At 56.8% G+C, this 17,133-nt stretch overlaps 1 protein-coding gene across 1 annotated transcript; it reads left to right on the plus strand.

The window, feature by feature from the left end:
• Window positions 1-241: 241 nt before the first annotated feature.
• Window positions 242-3,896, plus strand: LOC124666988 (vacuolar protein sorting-associated protein 60.1-like). The gene is made up of 7 exons (XM_047204322.1): window positions 242-517; window positions 630-781; window positions 2,205-2,298; window positions 2,386-2,457; window positions 2,568-2,679; window positions 2,776-2,921; window positions 3,612-3,896. The coding sequence occupies exons 1-7, from the start codon at window positions 449-451 to the stop codon at window positions 3,660-3,662; spliced, it is 696 nt and encodes a 231-aa protein (XP_047060278.1). The 5' UTR covers window positions 242-448; the 3' UTR covers window positions 3,663-3,896.
• Window positions 3,897-17,133: the final 13,237 nt, after the last annotated feature.

A 17,133-nucleotide genomic window follows, 5' to 3' on the forward strand; every position in this document is an offset into this window, starting at 1 on the left:
TATTAGCGCGTCCGGCGGAGAAAAAAACGGCACAGCGCGCGCTATCTGTTTACCGCGCGCGGATTCTTAGTTTTAGCGCGCCGCGATATAGGGCGCCCGTTGGAGATGCTCTAAGCTCTTTTCTTTTCTTTTTTTGAACCGATGGGTGAAGTCTTGGAGTTCCTTCCACGTGAAGGAAAGAAACCGTGTCTCGAGTTGAGTTGGGAATTTGCCACAAAAAAAAAAGAGTTGGGAAGTTAGGAACGGAAGCACCACATAAATTTCCGGGAAAAACAAGATAACAGTTGACGACCTCGTCCCCTACCTCGCCACCGATTCCCCCAAACTCCACCTCCGATCCTGCCTTCGACACTACCAAATTCAGCAAATTCGATATCGAAACACTAATCCCAGTCAACCCACAAAGCCGCCCAAGAAGTAGTTCGGTCCGCCGACAAGCAATTCGGAGATGAAGAAGATCTTCGGCGCCAAGAAGAGCCAGGACCCGCCGCCGTCCATCCAGGACGCCACCGACCGGGTACGCACGCATCTCTCTCTCTCTCTCTCTCTCTCTCTCCCCCTATCTCCCCCCTCCTTCCCTCGGTTCCTCATCTAATCCATGGCTGATGGCTGGCTGGTTGCGTGGGCAGATATACAAGCGGGGCGACACGGTGGACGAGAAGATCAAGAAGCTCGACGCGGAGCTGGCGCGGTACAAGGAGCAGATCAAGAAGACGCGCCCGGGCCCCGCGCAGGAGGCCGTCAAAGCGCGCGCCATGAGGGTCCTCAAGCAGCGAAAGATGTAACCAACATTGCTCCTCTTGGTTTCTCTTGTTTCCTTTGTAGCAGTAGGATTAGAATATAAGCGTCTCGATTTAGAGATTAATACCCCCATCTCGCCAACTATATTAGTATATGTAAGCATTATTAGCTACCGAACCCACCTAATGGGGAATATGTTTCTATTTGCATGTTTGGTCATTACCTGATCCTGGCGCACCCTAGATGGAAAGCTGCATTTACCAAACAGACAGTCCTACTAGGATTTTTGTTAGATAATAACAAGTACTCGGTAGCACACCTGATTTTTTTTGAACTAAAACCATGACAAGAATTATGAAACGGAGGGAGTATATCCTAAACTAGTTAGCTAGATCAATCTTCGGACATGCCAGCCTCACTTATCTTACTTCCTTATGGAACAAATGTAGTCGCCTCTCAGTATCGTCCTTCTGCTCCACACCAACGGACTCCATAAGTTATCATCTTCTGTCGCTACGCCAGACACTGTCAAAGGAGTCCCCAGAATGCCCTGTTATACAAGTTGCAGGGGTAGTTGTGGGTAGTCTTCAAACTACCTGTGTTTGCTCCTCCTCTTAATATCTTGTTTCCTTTGCAACACTAGAACTAGGACACTAGCAGTTAGCACCTTGCAAACTACTACTAATAAACAGCGGCTAATGAACCAGTGGGGATATGGTACCCTGACCTCCCAACTTCGTTGGATGCTCCGTGAATGCTGCTGGCATACATATAGTACATATCTCCTTCTGATCGGAATCTGCATTTACCAAACAATTTTTGGATTTTTTGGACCCTGAAATAGAGTTATCTAGAGCAAATTTAGGGTATCTCACAGTATATTATGAAAGCTATATGTCTAGTTGTGGATATTTTGCACTGTTATGTTGGCTTTGGCTTTGGGACAACTAATTAGACATTAATAATGCTACAACAATGCAAAAGCTTGTGAGCTAAAAACATATAATTACCCAGACCTGATCCCTTGTGGATGTCGATGGGTAGTATCTCAATGTTTATATGTTATCGTCTAAAAGGTTGTTATTATTTGAAAAATAATAGCTGAATCCTGAATCTAGTTGGCCTGCCTCTTTACACCTTCAGATTTTTCCCACTTTATTAGGCTATTTTTATAGGGTCAAAATTTCGTATTAGGTAAAGGTCGTGCTCTTATCTTCTTAGGTTACTTGATACATAATCTAGGATTAACTGATTTGGAAGGCCAGCAAGTTTGTTACTAGCATGTAAGCTAATGTAGTAATGTGGGCAGGAAAGAAGAGGAATGCTGTTGTTCCTCCATGCTCTGGGGCTTAGCTATTTAATGGAGCTGATTATCCTGTAGCATTTAATCATTCTTTTTGCGGCACTAGTCTATTATTTAATCCAGTGCTCCTATCTTTATACTCCACTCGCTTTCACTACAGGTATGAAGGACAGCGTGACATGCTGTACAACCAGACGTATAATCTCGACCAAGTTGCTTTCGCATCAGAGGGGATTAAAGATGCTCAACAAACTGTATGCTACCTTGGTTTCCGTAACAAGCTACTGATAGTTTCTGTTTCTTGCTCCCAGACTTATGTTGAAGTTCTTTTTGTTTAACAGATGACTGCAATGAAGGCTGCCAATAAAGAGCTTAAAGGGATGATGAAGACTGTAAAGATCGAAGATATAGATGTACGCAGCATCCTGTTGTTTACCAGATTCTCTGTGTTCCCAAGATATTTCGCTTATGTATGTATTCTAGTATGATTGCTTAGTTTTCTTGTTTAATTTTGTTTCACTAGAGCATGCAAGACGAGATGATGGATCTTATGGATGTGAGCAATGAAATACAAGAAACTCTTGGTAGAAGCTACAATGTCCCAGATGACATCGACGAGGAAGAACTTATGGGAGGTAAGTCACTTTGGTCGTTGGTTAATCTTAGATAATCCAAATGCCAGGTATTCTCACAGCCACATAATGTTACATTTTGTCTGTTGAAAAATGCAGAGCTTGATGCTTTGGAAGCTGACATGGACTTCGAATCGAGTTCAGTTCCATCTTACCTTCAACCGGACAAGGAGTCAGATCTAGATTCTGAGCTCAACTTACCTGCTGCGCCAAGCGGTCATGCAGCAGCCCCGAACCGGCAGCAGGTATGCCACTTGCAAGAATGTCCCTAATTCACAGATTGTGATACTGGTATCCTTAGGAGGAAATCAATCGGTAGAAGAAATACATAGAAGGAGAACATGCAAACCTGGGGACAAATCAACGGGTTCATGCCATTTCCCATCCAATCCACAGTTCTTGAAGCTGTGAATGGTTTTCTTTATATTGTCACATGCACACGATCTGATGGACAGTTTAGATACTCGAGATCCTTATAATGTATGAACTAGCTTTAATTGAACTAGCTTGATAGATTATTTATATTGAACTAGCTTTCTAAAAAGACTTATATTTCGGAACGGAGGAAAAACTTTTTAGCTCTTAAGTCGTGTATTTCTGGCACACTGTCATGATACATACCTATGTTGGTGTGAAAAATTGAGCGTACCCTAGCTTGATCTTAGTAGCAGAAGAAGCACAGAGAATGGGAACATGCAGACCTTTTTCATGCGAAACATGTTTCATATAGGACGCGTGATGGATTTGATCCTGTGATTTGGAAACAATTGCCTTCATCGACCATCTCTGACCTATTAATTTGTTACATAATACTTGTTAACCATCTGACACCACACCTAGCTACTTAAATTGGCTCGATTCCAGCTGCCCTGATTGTCTGTCTACACTTGTAACCAGTGGAGTAATTTGCTGCTTGTTTTTCTCTGTTGGCGCAGGAGGATGAACTGGGGTTGCCTACGGTGCCGCATGCATCAATCCGTACCTGAAACTAATGAATGATGGTGTAGGTTTGATTTTCGATGTAAATGATTGACTCCGCTCTACATTGTATCTTTTTTTTCTCTCTCGTATACCACTACCATTTGTTTGTTAAACGATGGAATATATCTCCTCTGCATTGTCTGGTCGTGGCTTTTAGAAAGAGGACTGTAAATCCCATCCTGGTTTCATGTCTTGTTTTGGAGTAATGCATGAATGATAAAGGGAGCTGTAGTCTATTACGGAGTATTATTTTTAGTTCAGTTGAAATATGATTATGACGAATCTTGAGATGAATTTTTTTGGAGACATTCGACCCCTATAGTATATCTACTCATAGGAGTAGATAAATTATCATGGGACATATCCTGTTTCCTCTCACTCTGTTAAGGTTCACCTTGATACTTGTTTGCTGGCACCCGATGCTTTTCATCTCGTCTCATCGTTAATCAACTGGTCTGTATTTTGTTTCATTTCCGTTGTGAGTCGACACTTGAAATTTACTAAGCTACAATGGGAGTAGCTAGATAGAAACATCATGTTTGTAGCAATAAATAGACGAGAGATAGATGCAGGCATGGACGTCCGTTTTGCGTCGTTTGGGTCGCCAAACGGACACGCGGATAGCAGCGGATGTCCTATTTCTTTTGTGTTCCCCAACGCACGCAAATACGCAAAATCTGCTCATACTAGTACTACTCGAGGCGCACGACGGCGAGCTCCAGCAGGGCCGCGGCGGAGGCAGAGGAGGCCGTGCGCCCGCGCAGCAGGAGACCGTGCGCGCGCCACCGGACTTGGCCGAGGCGGAGGACGCCCCATCGGCGCCGGAGGTCCTGAGGTCGACGAAGAGCCCGTGCGCCCGCGCAGCAGGAGCCCGTGCGCCCGTGCAGCGAGGGCCGCGGCGGAGGCAGAGGAGGCTGGCGGCGCTGCGTGGCGAGGCTCAGGGGAGGTGAGGCGCGGGGCGGCCGGTCGCCGCGGGCGCAGCCCCGTTCACCGCCGGCCGGGGTCATCCTCGGCATCCATCCGCGGTCGAGGAGCAGCGGTCAACCGCAGGGGCAATATGTCTGGTTTCGCTGCCTCAGTCTGCAGATTGCATCCAAACATGGCGCTGGAGGGGAACGAGGTGGAAGGGGCAGACATGGCGCTCGCCGGCGGTTGAGGGACGAGGTGGGCTTGGTGATGGGGATACGCCCATAGGGGGTGGGTCGCCAGTCCCACTCGCCGTGAAGACGAAGGCCCAGGTGGACTGCCAGTCGCCCAAGCGACTGGGCCCAAAGGCGACTGGGCCGCGATCCTAAGGGGAAGATCTGTGCGACTGGATTAGAAGATTACTAGCAAGGGGGTTAACGAATCCCGGATTAATAGCGACGAATACGATTTGGAGTTATCGCCATGTAACCCTAGATCGGGGGTGTCTATATAAACCCCCGAGCTAAAACCCTAGAGGACACCTGATTCGAGATCTAATCTCCCATTGTAAGCTCACGGCGTAGCCGCCGACTGAGCCCCCCATTGTAATCCTCCACTGAGCAATAAAGATCTAGCAGGACGTAGGCCTTTTACTCTCCGGAGGGGCTGAACCTGGGTAAAACTCTTGCGTCTCTTGCACCTCGATCCGTAGATGGCGATGTTCCCTTCCTCGCATCAACGAAGTGCTACCCCCGTAGCATCTGCCGTGGCCACATCCACGGCAGGTGGCGCCCACCGTGGGGCATGGGACATCAAGCCTCCGAGCTACGGCGAGGCCCTACTCGCCAGTGCGGCGGCCGGTTGCTTCCGGCGGGATGATCGCGACCGGCAATTTCTTCCACATCCAGCCGAGCACCTACCGGCCCACCTCGTCGCCTCTCAAGCACGCCTGGATGGTGCCGATCGGCTCCATCAACCTCTTCGTTGGGCTCGCTGGCGTTAACGACCCCTCTGAGCCTCGCCCCAATCGCTCGCACGACCCCTTCGCGCCAGGGCAGCTCCTCACTGCTACTCGCCCGGTCACCGGCGAGGTATACGTGGAGGCTGAGGCGGCCCTGGAAGACGATGCCGAGTCGGCGGTCGTGGCACCGACTGCCAACTCCACCATTGCCTCGGCAGCCGCCGACTCCGCCGACACCGCTCCAGCCGCCGACTCCACCGACACCATCCCAGTCATCGACTCCGTCATCGCCGCGATCGACGCCGATTTCACCGACATCATCGCTATAACGTCGGTTGCAGGATCCACCGCCGCGTCCCCGACTGCTCGCTCCGTCGCCACAGCGTCAACCAAGGACTCTATCTCCCTGGTCTCCCACCCGAGTGACTTCGAAGGTGGCTTCGAGGACGACTCCATCCTCTCCCTCTTCGGCAACGACTCCGACTCGGACTCCGTCGAGGCCCCGCGCTACCGCTACCCAACCGCAGTCTTCATGGCAGGGGGTGAAGAAGAGCACCCAGTCGACGCCTTCACCACTCCCCTCCCTGCAACCGCCACCGCAACCGAGATCGAGCGCACCGGGCGGCCCTCGAGGAGCGAGAGGAAAAAGGAGCTCGCCGAAAGGCGAAATTCCGCCTCGAGCAAGATGAAGTGAGGGCCGTATCCCACTATCGCCAGCCGCGAAACCGCCGGCGCATGGAGCGCGCCCGCGCGAACGACTTTCCCAGCGCACGCCTTAGCCGATGACCCAGACGGAGAAATCCGGGTCGCCCGAGTCCAAAACCCTGACATCCCGGAAGGAAGTCGGGCTGCTGCAGATAGAGCGGCGCACGGAGCACCTCCGCCACCCCCACCACCACCACCCGAAGTTCCTCGGGCAGAAGTCGACGCCAACGGCCTACCACTGCACTCGTCTCCAGCCGACAACGTTGCAGCTGCACAGGCTGTCCTCGCAAGAATCCCCGAAACGGGAGACGGTGCAATCCTTGTCCAGCACGCCAAGGCTTTGGTAGCCAAGGCATTGGAGCAGCAACACGCCGCAGCCGACTCGCAAGGGCGACTTTATTCGCGCACATCCGTCAGTCGCGCGGCGTCGTCGGACGCGGCCAACCGCACAATCGTCAACGCCAACAATGGCCCGCCCCCAGCACCGCGCGCGGCCCACTCGTCTAACAACCGAGTCGAGCCGCGCCCCGCGCGGGTGATGGTCGCCGCCAACGGGCAGCCAGTCGACGCCCGAACCCACATTGTCAATGATCAAGAATGGCGGGCGCGCAACCGATTGAACGACCGCCACGCCGATGAAGCCCCGCGTCAGAGCGCGTTCACCCGAATCGGCCCCGCTTGCTTCGGGCCGATGATCAGAGGCGAGCCGTACCTCGTGGGGTTCAAAGGACCCCGCGACATCGAGAAGTACGACACACACATCGACCCTACCGTCTGGATCGACTCGTACGCCATGGCAATGGGAATCCAGGGCCACTCCGAGCTACTCGCAGCACGCTACCGCTCCTCTCATGATGGACGGCGTCAATCGCCATCGGTTCAACACCCTCACCGTCAACGGCATCGACTCCCGGGAAGAAGCTCGCGCCGCATTCATCCAGCACTTCGCCGGCGCATACACCCGTGCCACAACCATAGAAGACCCGGATCGCTGCGTCCAAGGCCCGCGCGAGTCGACCCGCCGGTGGGTGCAACGCCGGCAGGACATGTGGACGACCTCCGCCGGCATCAGCACGGACACGGCAATCTATTGCTTCCGACGCTGCTGCCGGTATGAACCACTAAGCGCCAAGCTCCGTCGCGTCAGTAGGGATAATATCTCAATCTCCGAACTCTTCGACATCGCCACCCGCTACGCCGACGAAGACCCTACAGTCGACTCGGACGACGAGTACGGTCAACGACGCAATCGCCGCCCTGCACACACGGAGCCCCGGCGTGGCGACTACCGATTCGCCGGCCGGTCTAAAAACGGCAAGCGTCGCGGAGAGGGAGGACACAACGAGCTGGTCGCCACCACCGACTACGAGCAGCGCGAGCCAAAATCATTCCGGCGCGACACTCGCGCACCTCGGGAGGATCGGCCCCAACCCAAGCGCTTCGACGCCCGCAGCCTCCTAGACGCACCATGCATCTATCACAGCAAGGAGGGCAAGCCCGCCAATCACACGACGGGAAATTGCTACTCCCTGAAGCAGATAGAAAGAGCTCGCCGCGCAAAGGAAAACGACGGCGGCAACCAGCACAAAGACCGCGCCAAAGACCAAGACCAGCACAAGGGGGAGGGCTTCGGTCGCAGCGCCGGCTCGCTCCACACCTTCACCGGGGTCGGCGACCGGCGGGACAGGAAGGTCCTCGCAAGGGCTGTGGCGGTACACGCAGTCATACTTTCTGACGTCCCCCGGTGGCTTAACTGGTCCGAGCAAAGCATCACCTGGAGCCGCGAAGACCACGCCCCCGCATCGAGTACCCCGGGCGAGTGGCGCTAGTCGTCAGGCCTAAAGTCGCCGACTACTGGCTACCAAAAACCCTGATGGACGGGGGAAGCTCCATCAACATTATGTACTACGAAACCTTCCGGCGGCTTGGCCTACCAGACTCACGCCTCAAGAACACCAAGGTTACGTTCCACGGCATCGTCCCTGGGCGGTGAACTTCCGCAGCCCCTACCACTGCGTACTCGACCGGCAGGCGTTCGCCCGCTTCATGGCGACCCCACACTACGCATACAACATGATGAAGATGCCAGGGCCTCGAGGCGTCATCACCGTCCACGGCGATCCGGAGATGGCACTGGAATGCGAGGATGACAGCGCCAAGCTCGCCGACGCCGTCATCGCCGACGAACAAGACAACTCCGCCGAGCTCGCCAAGTACCCAGTCGACCGCAACGACCCCGCCATCCTGGAGAAGCCAACCGAGCTCGACTCGTCCGCAACAACCTTCAAGGCCGCAGCGAGGCACTCGCCAAGTAGATCTTGTAGAAAACGATCCAAGTAGGCAAGTTACCATTGGGACGGGCCTGTCCGCCCAATAGGAAAGCGCGCTCATCAAGTTCCTCCGTGAGAATCGAGATATCTTTGCATGGAAACCGTCTGACATGCCAGGTGTCCCGAGAGAACTTGCTGAGCACAAATTACACGTCGATCCCACCGCGCGACCCGTTAGGCAAGCAATGCGCCCCGTGGGAGAAGAACGGCGACGCGCAATCGCCGAAGAAGTAAACCGGCTACTCGCTGCCGGCTTCATCATAGAAATCAAGCACCCAAAATGGCCGGCAAACCCAGTCCTAGTGCTAAAGAAAAACAAGACGTGGCGAATGTGTATCGACTACACAAGCCTCAACAGCGCGTGTCCCAAGGACCCATTCGTCCTACCGCGAATCGACCAGATTATCGACGCGGTCGCCGGGTCCGAGTCGCTATGCTTCCTTGATGCATACTCCGGGTACAATCAAATAAAGATGGCCAAGGAAGACCAAGAGAAGACATCATTCATCACGCCCCTAGGCGCCTATTGCTACACGTCCATGACCTTCGGCCTCAAGAACGCCGGAGCAACATACCAGCGGTGCATGAACAGCTGCCTGGAAAGCCAGATCGGCCGCAATGTGCATGTCTACATCGACGACGTGGTGGTCAAGTCGACTCGCCAGACCGATCTCGTCAGCGACCTCGCCGAAACATTCGCCAACTTACGGCGGTACAAGATCAAGCTCAACCCTTTGAAATGCACCTTCGGGGTTCCATCAGGACAACTGCTAGGCTACGTCGTCTCCAAGCGAGGCATCGAGCCCAACCCGGAGAAGACACTGGCGGTCATGCGCACCAAGCAGCCGACTTGCCTAGTCGACGCGCAAAAACTCGCCGGTCGAGTCGCCGCCCTCAGTCGCTTCATACCCCGGCTCGGAGACAAGGCCATGCCAATCTACCGCTTGCTCAAGAAGTCAGAATCATTCAGGTGGACAGACGAGGCGCAGCGGGCCCTGGAAGAACTCCAGCACGCTCTCTCGACTGCCCCTATCCTCGCAGCCCCGCTGCCGAAAGAAACCATGCTCCTGTACGTCGCCGCATCGAATCGCGCTATAAGCGCGGTCATGGTCGTCGAACGGAAGGAAGAAGGAAGGGAGCAACTGGTACAACGCCCGGTCTACTACATCAGCGAAGCCTTAATCGAATCCAAGCAGCGGTATCCGCACTACCAAAAGCTGGTATACGCAGTCCTCAGGGCCCAGCGGCGACTGGCCCCTTACTTCCACGAGCACCCCATCAAGGTAGTCGCCTCAACACCGCTCGCCGATATCATCCGAAACCGCGACGCAACCGGCCGGATCGCCAAGTGGGCAGTCGAACTCGGCGTCCACAACATCACCTACGAGTCGCGCCATGCCATCAAATCTCAGGCACTCGCTGACTTCCTCGCCGATTGGGAAGAGGCCCAGCAGCCAAGCTCCCCGCGGACCTTAAACACCGGACACCGCACTTCGACGGTTCTAAAACGTCGAAGGGGCGGGCGCGGGAGTCGTCCTCACATCACCAAAGGGCGACACAGTGAAGTACGTCCTGCAACTTAGATTCGAGCCCTGCACCAACAACATGGCCGAGTACGAGGCGCTCCTACACGGCATGCGAGTCGCAAAAGAGATGGGTGCAACACGACTACGTTGCCTCGGCGATTCCGACCTAGTCGCCAGCCAGACCTCCGGCACCTGCGACGCCACCGACTCCAACATGATCGCATACAAGCGCGCCGTCGACCAAGCCGGCGCCAGCTTCGCCGGCCACATCGTCGAATGGGTCGACAGGCGCAAGAACGAAGAAGCCGACGCGCTAGCCAGAATCGGGTCCAAGCGACTCCAACCCCCTCCGGGTGTCGTCCTGGACATCCTCAGCCACCCCTCGGTGCGCGCACCACGCGAGCTGGACATTGCCGAGCCACCTGCTCCCGACTCCACCTTAGTCGCACTCGCCGCCGACAGCATCGATTGGACCGAGCCATACATAAGTTACCTTGAGCGCCAGGCACTGCCAATGGATGAAGCCAAAGCACGGGCCATCGTGCGTAGATGCAAGTCCTTCACCATTATCAACAATGAGCTATACAAGCGCAGTGTCTCGGGAGTGTTCCAACGATGCGTCGCCACTACGGAAGGGCGCAACATCCTGCGCGACATCCACGCGGGGACTGCGGCCACCATGCAGGCGCGCGTTCAATCGTCGCCAAGGCCTTTCGTCACGGTTTCTACTGGCCAACAGCCCACGAAGATGCAGTCGCCCTCGTCCGTTCATGCGCCGGGTGCCAAAAGTACGCAAGCCAGTCGCACATGCCAGGGTCGGCGTTGAAGACCATCCCCCTCACCTGGCCCTTCGCCGTCTGGGGCATGGACATGGTGGGAAAATTCAAAACGGCCCCCGGCGGATACACTCACCTCCTGGTGGCGGTGGACAAGTTCACCAAATGGGTGGAAGCAAAGCCCATAAAGAAGTGCGACGGGAAGACAGCCACAAAGTTCCCGCGCGAGCTTATCTATCGGTATGGCTACCCTCACAGCATCATAACCGACAACGGCACCAACTTCGCGAAGGGAGAAATGGCTGACTTCTGCGAAGAGAAGGGCATCCGACTCGACCTCGCCTCAGTCGCTCACCCCGAGTCGAACGGCCAAGCAGAAAGGGCAAACCAGAGCATCCTTCATGGACTCAAACCGCGCCTGGTCGTGCCCCTAGAGCGCGCAGCCGGTTGCTTGGCGCAGGAGCTCTCTTCGGTACTATGGGGCATCCGCACAACGCCTAACAGGTCAACCGGCTTCACGCCTTTCTTCCTGGTGTATGGCGCCGAAGCCGTTATGCCTACGGACATCGCCTACGACTCGCCTCGGGTCGCCAACTACGCCGAACAAGACAACGAGCGAGCTCGCCAAGACGACGTCGACCTCCTCGACGAGGCCAGGGACCTCGCACTCTCCAGAACCGCCATCTACCAGCAGGACCTCCGTCGCTACCACAGTCGCCGTGTTCGGGGTCGCTCCTTCCAAGTCGGCGACCTGGTACTCCGGCTAATCCAGGACAAGAAAGGGATGCACAAGCTGTCCCCGCCCTGGGAAGGACCGTTCGCCGTCAGCCGCGTACTCGGCAACGACTCCTACTACCTCATCAACGTCCGCAAGGACGACAAAGGCGAGCCACTCACCAAAGAGGTGGAGCGTCCCTGGAACATCAACCTCCTCCGACGGTTTTATACCTAAGGACAAAAATGTAGCCCGACAACTCAGAGGTTAATAAAAATCGCCGACCATTTTTGATCTCCAGCTTCGACTACCTCACCCCCACCCGCCGGATATCCTCATCTCTCATCCCGGTATATACCGGCCCAGTCGCCGCGATAAGCGATTAGGTACTGAGAGACCTCCGGTCGCCGCTGCTGGAAGAGCGAAGTCCACGATCGGCCAAGTAGCCGAGCTAACAAGGGCATGATGGAGTGACCGGTCGCAACACCAGGTCCGGCCACCCGCCACCCCTTACGCTGTCGGGTGAAAACGGCGACTGGAACCCACAGCAGGGCCGCATGCTCGGCCAGCCCCACGGGCCACGGCGACCGCCTTGTGCTACGATATACAGCACACCAATGCCCTCCTCTACCTTAGGCTGGCGACTTGCGTGGCTAAGTACTTCGACTAGGGACCCCGCAAAATGGACCCGCGGCTCGCCAAGGAAAATACGCCCGCAATGACCCCCTTTGGAGTCGCCCAGCGACTGGCTCACCGAGCCACGACGAGTGGCGCGCTACATCCGAACAGCGCAAACTACAACTCACCGCTACTCCACCCATGAGGCTGCTATTTGTACTATAATGACTACGTACTGCGACTGGGGACGCCCAGCTCGAAAAGGAAAACAGTCAAGTCAATAGCCCTCATCGGGGTCGCAAGGCGACTGGCCCGAAGGCCATGGACAGTCGGAACCAACTCCAACGCATTGCCGCAACAAACAACGCAAATTCAAAAGCAACCACCAAATTATATTTAAGCAAAAGTTATCACTGTATTTACAACTGACACCCGCTCGCGGGAATCCAAGCTCCTTCTTACACAGGGACTCAGGAAACTATGAGGACGACCCCGGAGCCCCCTCTACGACAGGCTCGGCGCCATCATCGCCGTGACGAAACTTCGGCGTGTACAGCACGACCGGGTATGTCGACAACGAGCCGGCGGCCGCGGCATGGAAGAGGCGCTCCGCAGGGAAGTCCACCGGGCCTGGCTCCTTCTCCGCGTCCCCAGGCGCCGCTTGGCTGGGGATGTGAGTCTCCAAGTCCGCAGTCGCCAGTACTCGGTCGGCAAAGGGGCGTACCACGTCCATCAGCCGCAGCACTTCGGCAACATCGAACTCGCCAGTCTCCGAGGGAAAGCCAGCGGTGACCTCCTCCACGTCGAACCCCTCAGAGTAGTGCGCCAGCACCATGCTCAAAGCCATGGTAATACCAACGCGGCAGGATGAACGGCGAAGCCGATCCAACAACAGCCGGAATGTTGGACACGGCCTTGAAGACGGACGGCGTGTCCCGCGGCACCACCTCCCGCGGACTCAGGTACTGGAGAGCGGCCAGTATCTCCCCCGCACAGGCGATGATACGCGCGGTCGCGGTCGACAGGCATTCCCGCGGGGTCGCCGTCTCCATGAAGTCGCACGTACCTGCCATCAACAACACAAAGGGAAAAATGAGAACCCCCCTCCAAAGCCGACTCGCCATGCTCGGGGACTGGCCCCCAAAGCCGACTCGCCATGCTCGGGGACTGGCCCCCGAAGCCGACTCGCCATGCTCGGGGACTGGCCCCCGAGGCCGACTCGCCATGCTCGGGGACTGGCCCCCGAGGCCGACTCGCCATGCTCGGGGACTGGCCCCCGAAGCCGACTCGCCATGCCCGGGGACTGGTCCCCGAGGCCGACTCGCCATGCTCGGGGACTGGCCCTCCAAGCCGCCACGACCGGAGACTCGACGCCTCGGCAAGGAAAGACAGCAAACGTGAGCACAGGAGCTTACCGAGAATCTGCCGCGACATCTCCCGTACGAAAGCCTCGAAGGTGGTCTTCTCGGCCTGTACCGCCAGGACGATGCCTTCGGACGCCTCCTTTTCCGCTGCCAACTCCTTGGCGTGCTGCTGCTTCAAGGCCGCAATATCCTCCCGCAGAGACGCGGCAGCCCCACGCGCGGAGTCCCGCGCTTCAGTCGCGGCCGCCAGCTTTCCCTTGTACTCGGTGATGACGTCTTCCAGTTCCCGGCCCTTCTGCTCCAAGACCTTGGTCAGATCGGCCACCTCCGCTTTCGCCTTTTTCCGGGCCTCTTCGGCCTGCTGCGCCCGGAAGTCGGCTTCGCGGTAGAAAGACTCCTTGACGAATCCTTCCCGAGCCTCGGCAAGAGCCTTTTCCTGCGCCTCTGCTGCCACAAATAGAAAACGGTGAGAACTAAAGCTCAGCCAGGAATAGTGATACCGAAAGAGGAAGGCAAGTGGGCGTGACTTACTGCCCAGAGCAATCAACTTCCGATTCTTTTGAGCTGCCTCCTCCACGAGCGCGGTCAATCTCTTAACCTCCGCCTGCAAAAATCGAAAAACAATGCAAAAGGTCAACAAAAGGAAACAAATAAAAGGAGACTCGACTCGCCCCTTCAGACCAAGTCGACCCTCGGGGACTGGGGGCGACTAGACTACGAGTTCGGAAACACTCACCGCGTGTGCTTCACCAAGCGCCGTGTGGAGCTCAGCGAAGGTCAAGGTAGAAGGCGGTGGATGGCGCGACCCGGTCGCCTCTCCCGCCTGCGTCACCGCCTCAGTCGACGGCGCCTCGCCCACCCGAGTGTCGGCGTCATTGGGTGAGGCTCGCTCCCTGGCAGCCTTGGACCGGCGCTCCTTCGATGGCTCCGAGAGGCCGCCCTTCTCAACGACGATATCCTCGACCTCGGGCGCTTCCTGCCCCTTGGTCGACTCGACGACCGCCGACCCCTTCTCCACCATGGGCGGAACGACATCCGATCCGGTCGCTGCACTCGCCATCCCCCCATGAGCCATGCTGGGTAGAGGGAAGACCCTGGCAGTGGACTCGGCGTGGCGGGCTCCCACTTTCTCAGCTTGGCTCGCGGTGGCGGGCTCTTCCGGAGCCGACCCCGCGCCCACAAGATCGGACGGCGCCGCTTTCTTCTCTGCGGCTTTCTTCTTCGCCTCAGCCGCCCTTGTGGCCGCCGCCCCAGCCACGGCCGGCTTCACCAAGGTCTTCTTCTTGGACCTACAGGGAGGCAAGGTGAGTCGACACCCAATCCCGCCACAAGGAGAATAAGTTTTGACGAGGAGCGCTTACTTCACGGTGGGGATTGCTTTTACGCCGGGGCCGGCCCGGGCTCCCGCGTCAATCGCATCCTTCAAAGAGCACTGAAGCCTCATGGAACCCTCCAGGAGGGTGGGGCGCAAGCGCTTCGACAGCGGCTCGGCCCCTTCGTTGGAAGGCTCCGCCTCGCCCTCCGGACGCGAGGTCGCCTCCTCCTCAACCGCGCCCTGGGACGAGGACCCGGCATCCCTCTTCGTCCCGCGCGGGAGTCTGATGAAGTCTCGCGCCTCGGAGTCCGACTCGGTGCGCTCCTCCCCATCGTCGACCTCCTCCTCTTCGCCTTCGGTCATTTCTGGTGGCTCCTTCCCGGCAAGGGGGGGAAGGTGGTCAGCGATCTTCTGCCAGCGCTACATTTGAATCAAGGAAACGAGTCAGAAATGAAAAAACGAGGCCAAGCCATGCGGAGTCACTATACTAAAATGATACCTGGGGCGCCGGGGTTTCTTCGGAGTAAGGCTGCAGGCCGTCCTCGAAGGAGGTAAAAGTGGCCGTGGTGATCTTGGCGAGCGCCTTCCGGTACTCGCCCTCGTCCCACTCAGTCGCTGTCGACCGGGTGCAGTCGTTTTGCCCCCGGTATTCCCACATGGGGTGAGCTCGGCGCCGCAGGGGGGTCAGCAGCCGACCAAGCCAGCAGTTGTACATATCAACCGCCGTCAGGCCATTATCCTTCGGCGCTCGGATCGCTTGGCGCATCTCCTTCACCACCTCCTCCTCGCTCGCGCGGTAGCGCACCGGACATTGAGGCGCCGCGGGACGCTTGGCTCGGGGCTGTACTCGGGGAATGCGGACCTCGCCGGGGGAGTGTACTCCTTGGCGTAAAACCGAAGCGGCGCCACGGTGATCGCGCCTTCTTGGGGAGCGCCATGTCGATGAAGCTTTCCCCGGACTTCACCTGGAAGGTGATCCCGCCGTTCGGGATGAGTGCTTCGCTGTTCTTGCTAGCCCGAGTCGCCCGCCCGTGGAAGATGGACACCCACAGCGGGAAGTAGGGCGGACAACCCAAGTAGCATTCGCACAACGCCACGAACAGGGAAATTTGTTGGACGCTGTGCGGACCGAGGTCGGAGACCTTGATGCTGTAGAAGGCCAGCAGCTGCCGGAGGAAATCGGAGGTGGGGAGAGCGAACCCGCGATCAAGGAAGCTCAGGAAGAGCACGAACTCCCCGGGCCGTGGAAGGGGCTCCACCTCGCTCGCCGGCGGAACCCGCCATCGCTCCTTGTTGAACTCGGGGATGACCCCGGAAGCGACGTACGGGAGAAGAGACTCCCGCGTGACCTTCGACTTGCCCCAGCCTTTCGTCGCCATGCGCGTGAAGCTTGGAATGAAGATGAGATGGGGAGAAGATGGGAGAAGAGTGCGGAGGAGTGATGAACCCTAATCCCAGGGGCGATCCTTTATACCGCCCGCACTCGCCCAGATTAAGGATGAAATCCGTTCGTTAAATCGTCCCGGAATCGCCGCCCCGCAATCAACGGTCGAGATCCGCGCCGGTTCCGGCTGAATAGCCGTTAAACTAGCCGTTAGCAGTCACGTCAGGTCCAACGGTCAACAACATGCAAGTGGCTCACGCCTCGGTCAACGTGAAATCCGGCCGTAGGCTCCTCCACGTGTCTTCATGGTGAATGCGCGCCGACTGGTCCACGGCGACTGGCTAACGCCGACTGTCATACGCCGACTGGCCAACGACGATTGGTTAACACCGATTGTCCTGCGCCGACTGACTGATCAAGACCTGGCAATTAGAGACTGGCACCGAACCCGCAACTTTATCTTTGGGAGCCCGGAGGCGATTCAACTTGATCCATGACTGCGCCTCTCCAAGACTTGCCATAGATCTACGCTTCATCACCACCGCGCTCGGGGACTACTGATGGGGATACGCCCATAGGGGGTGGGTCGCCAGTCCCACTCGCCGTGAAGACGAAGGCCCAGGTGGACTGCCAGTCGCCCAAGCGACTGGGCCCAAAGGCGACTGGGCCGCGATCCTAAGGGGAAGATCTGTGCGACTGGATTAGAAGATTACTTGCAAGGGGTTAACGAATCCCGGATTAATAGCAACGAATACGATTTGGAGTTATCGCCATGTAACCCTAGATCGGGGGTGTCTATATAAACCCCCGAGCTAAAACCCTAGAGGACACCTGATTCGAGATCTAATCTCCCATTGTAAGCTCACGGCGTAGCCG

This window comes from Lolium rigidum, chromosome 6 (assembly GCF_022539505.1).
Source record: "Lolium rigidum isolate FL_2022 chromosome 6, APGP_CSIRO_Lrig_0.1, whole genome shotgun sequence".
In the NCBI taxonomy this organism is placed as follows: domain Eukaryota; kingdom Viridiplantae; phylum Streptophyta; class Magnoliopsida; order Poales; family Poaceae; genus Lolium; species Lolium rigidum.

Bases quoted from the DNA above. Each gene is read 5' to 3' on its own strand.
- LOC124666988 (XM_047204322.1), top strand. From the start codon at position 449: ATGAAGAAGATCTTCGGCGCCAAGAAGAGCCAGGACCCGCCGCCGTCC. The intron at 518-629 runs GTACGCACGCAT...TTGCGTGGGCAG, and splicing joins TCCAGGACGCCACCGACCGG to ATATACAAGCGGGGCGACAC. The intron at 2,922-3,611 runs GTATGCCACTTG...CTGTTGGCGCAG, and splicing joins CAGCCCCGAACCGGCAGCAG to GAGGATGAACTGGGGTTGCC.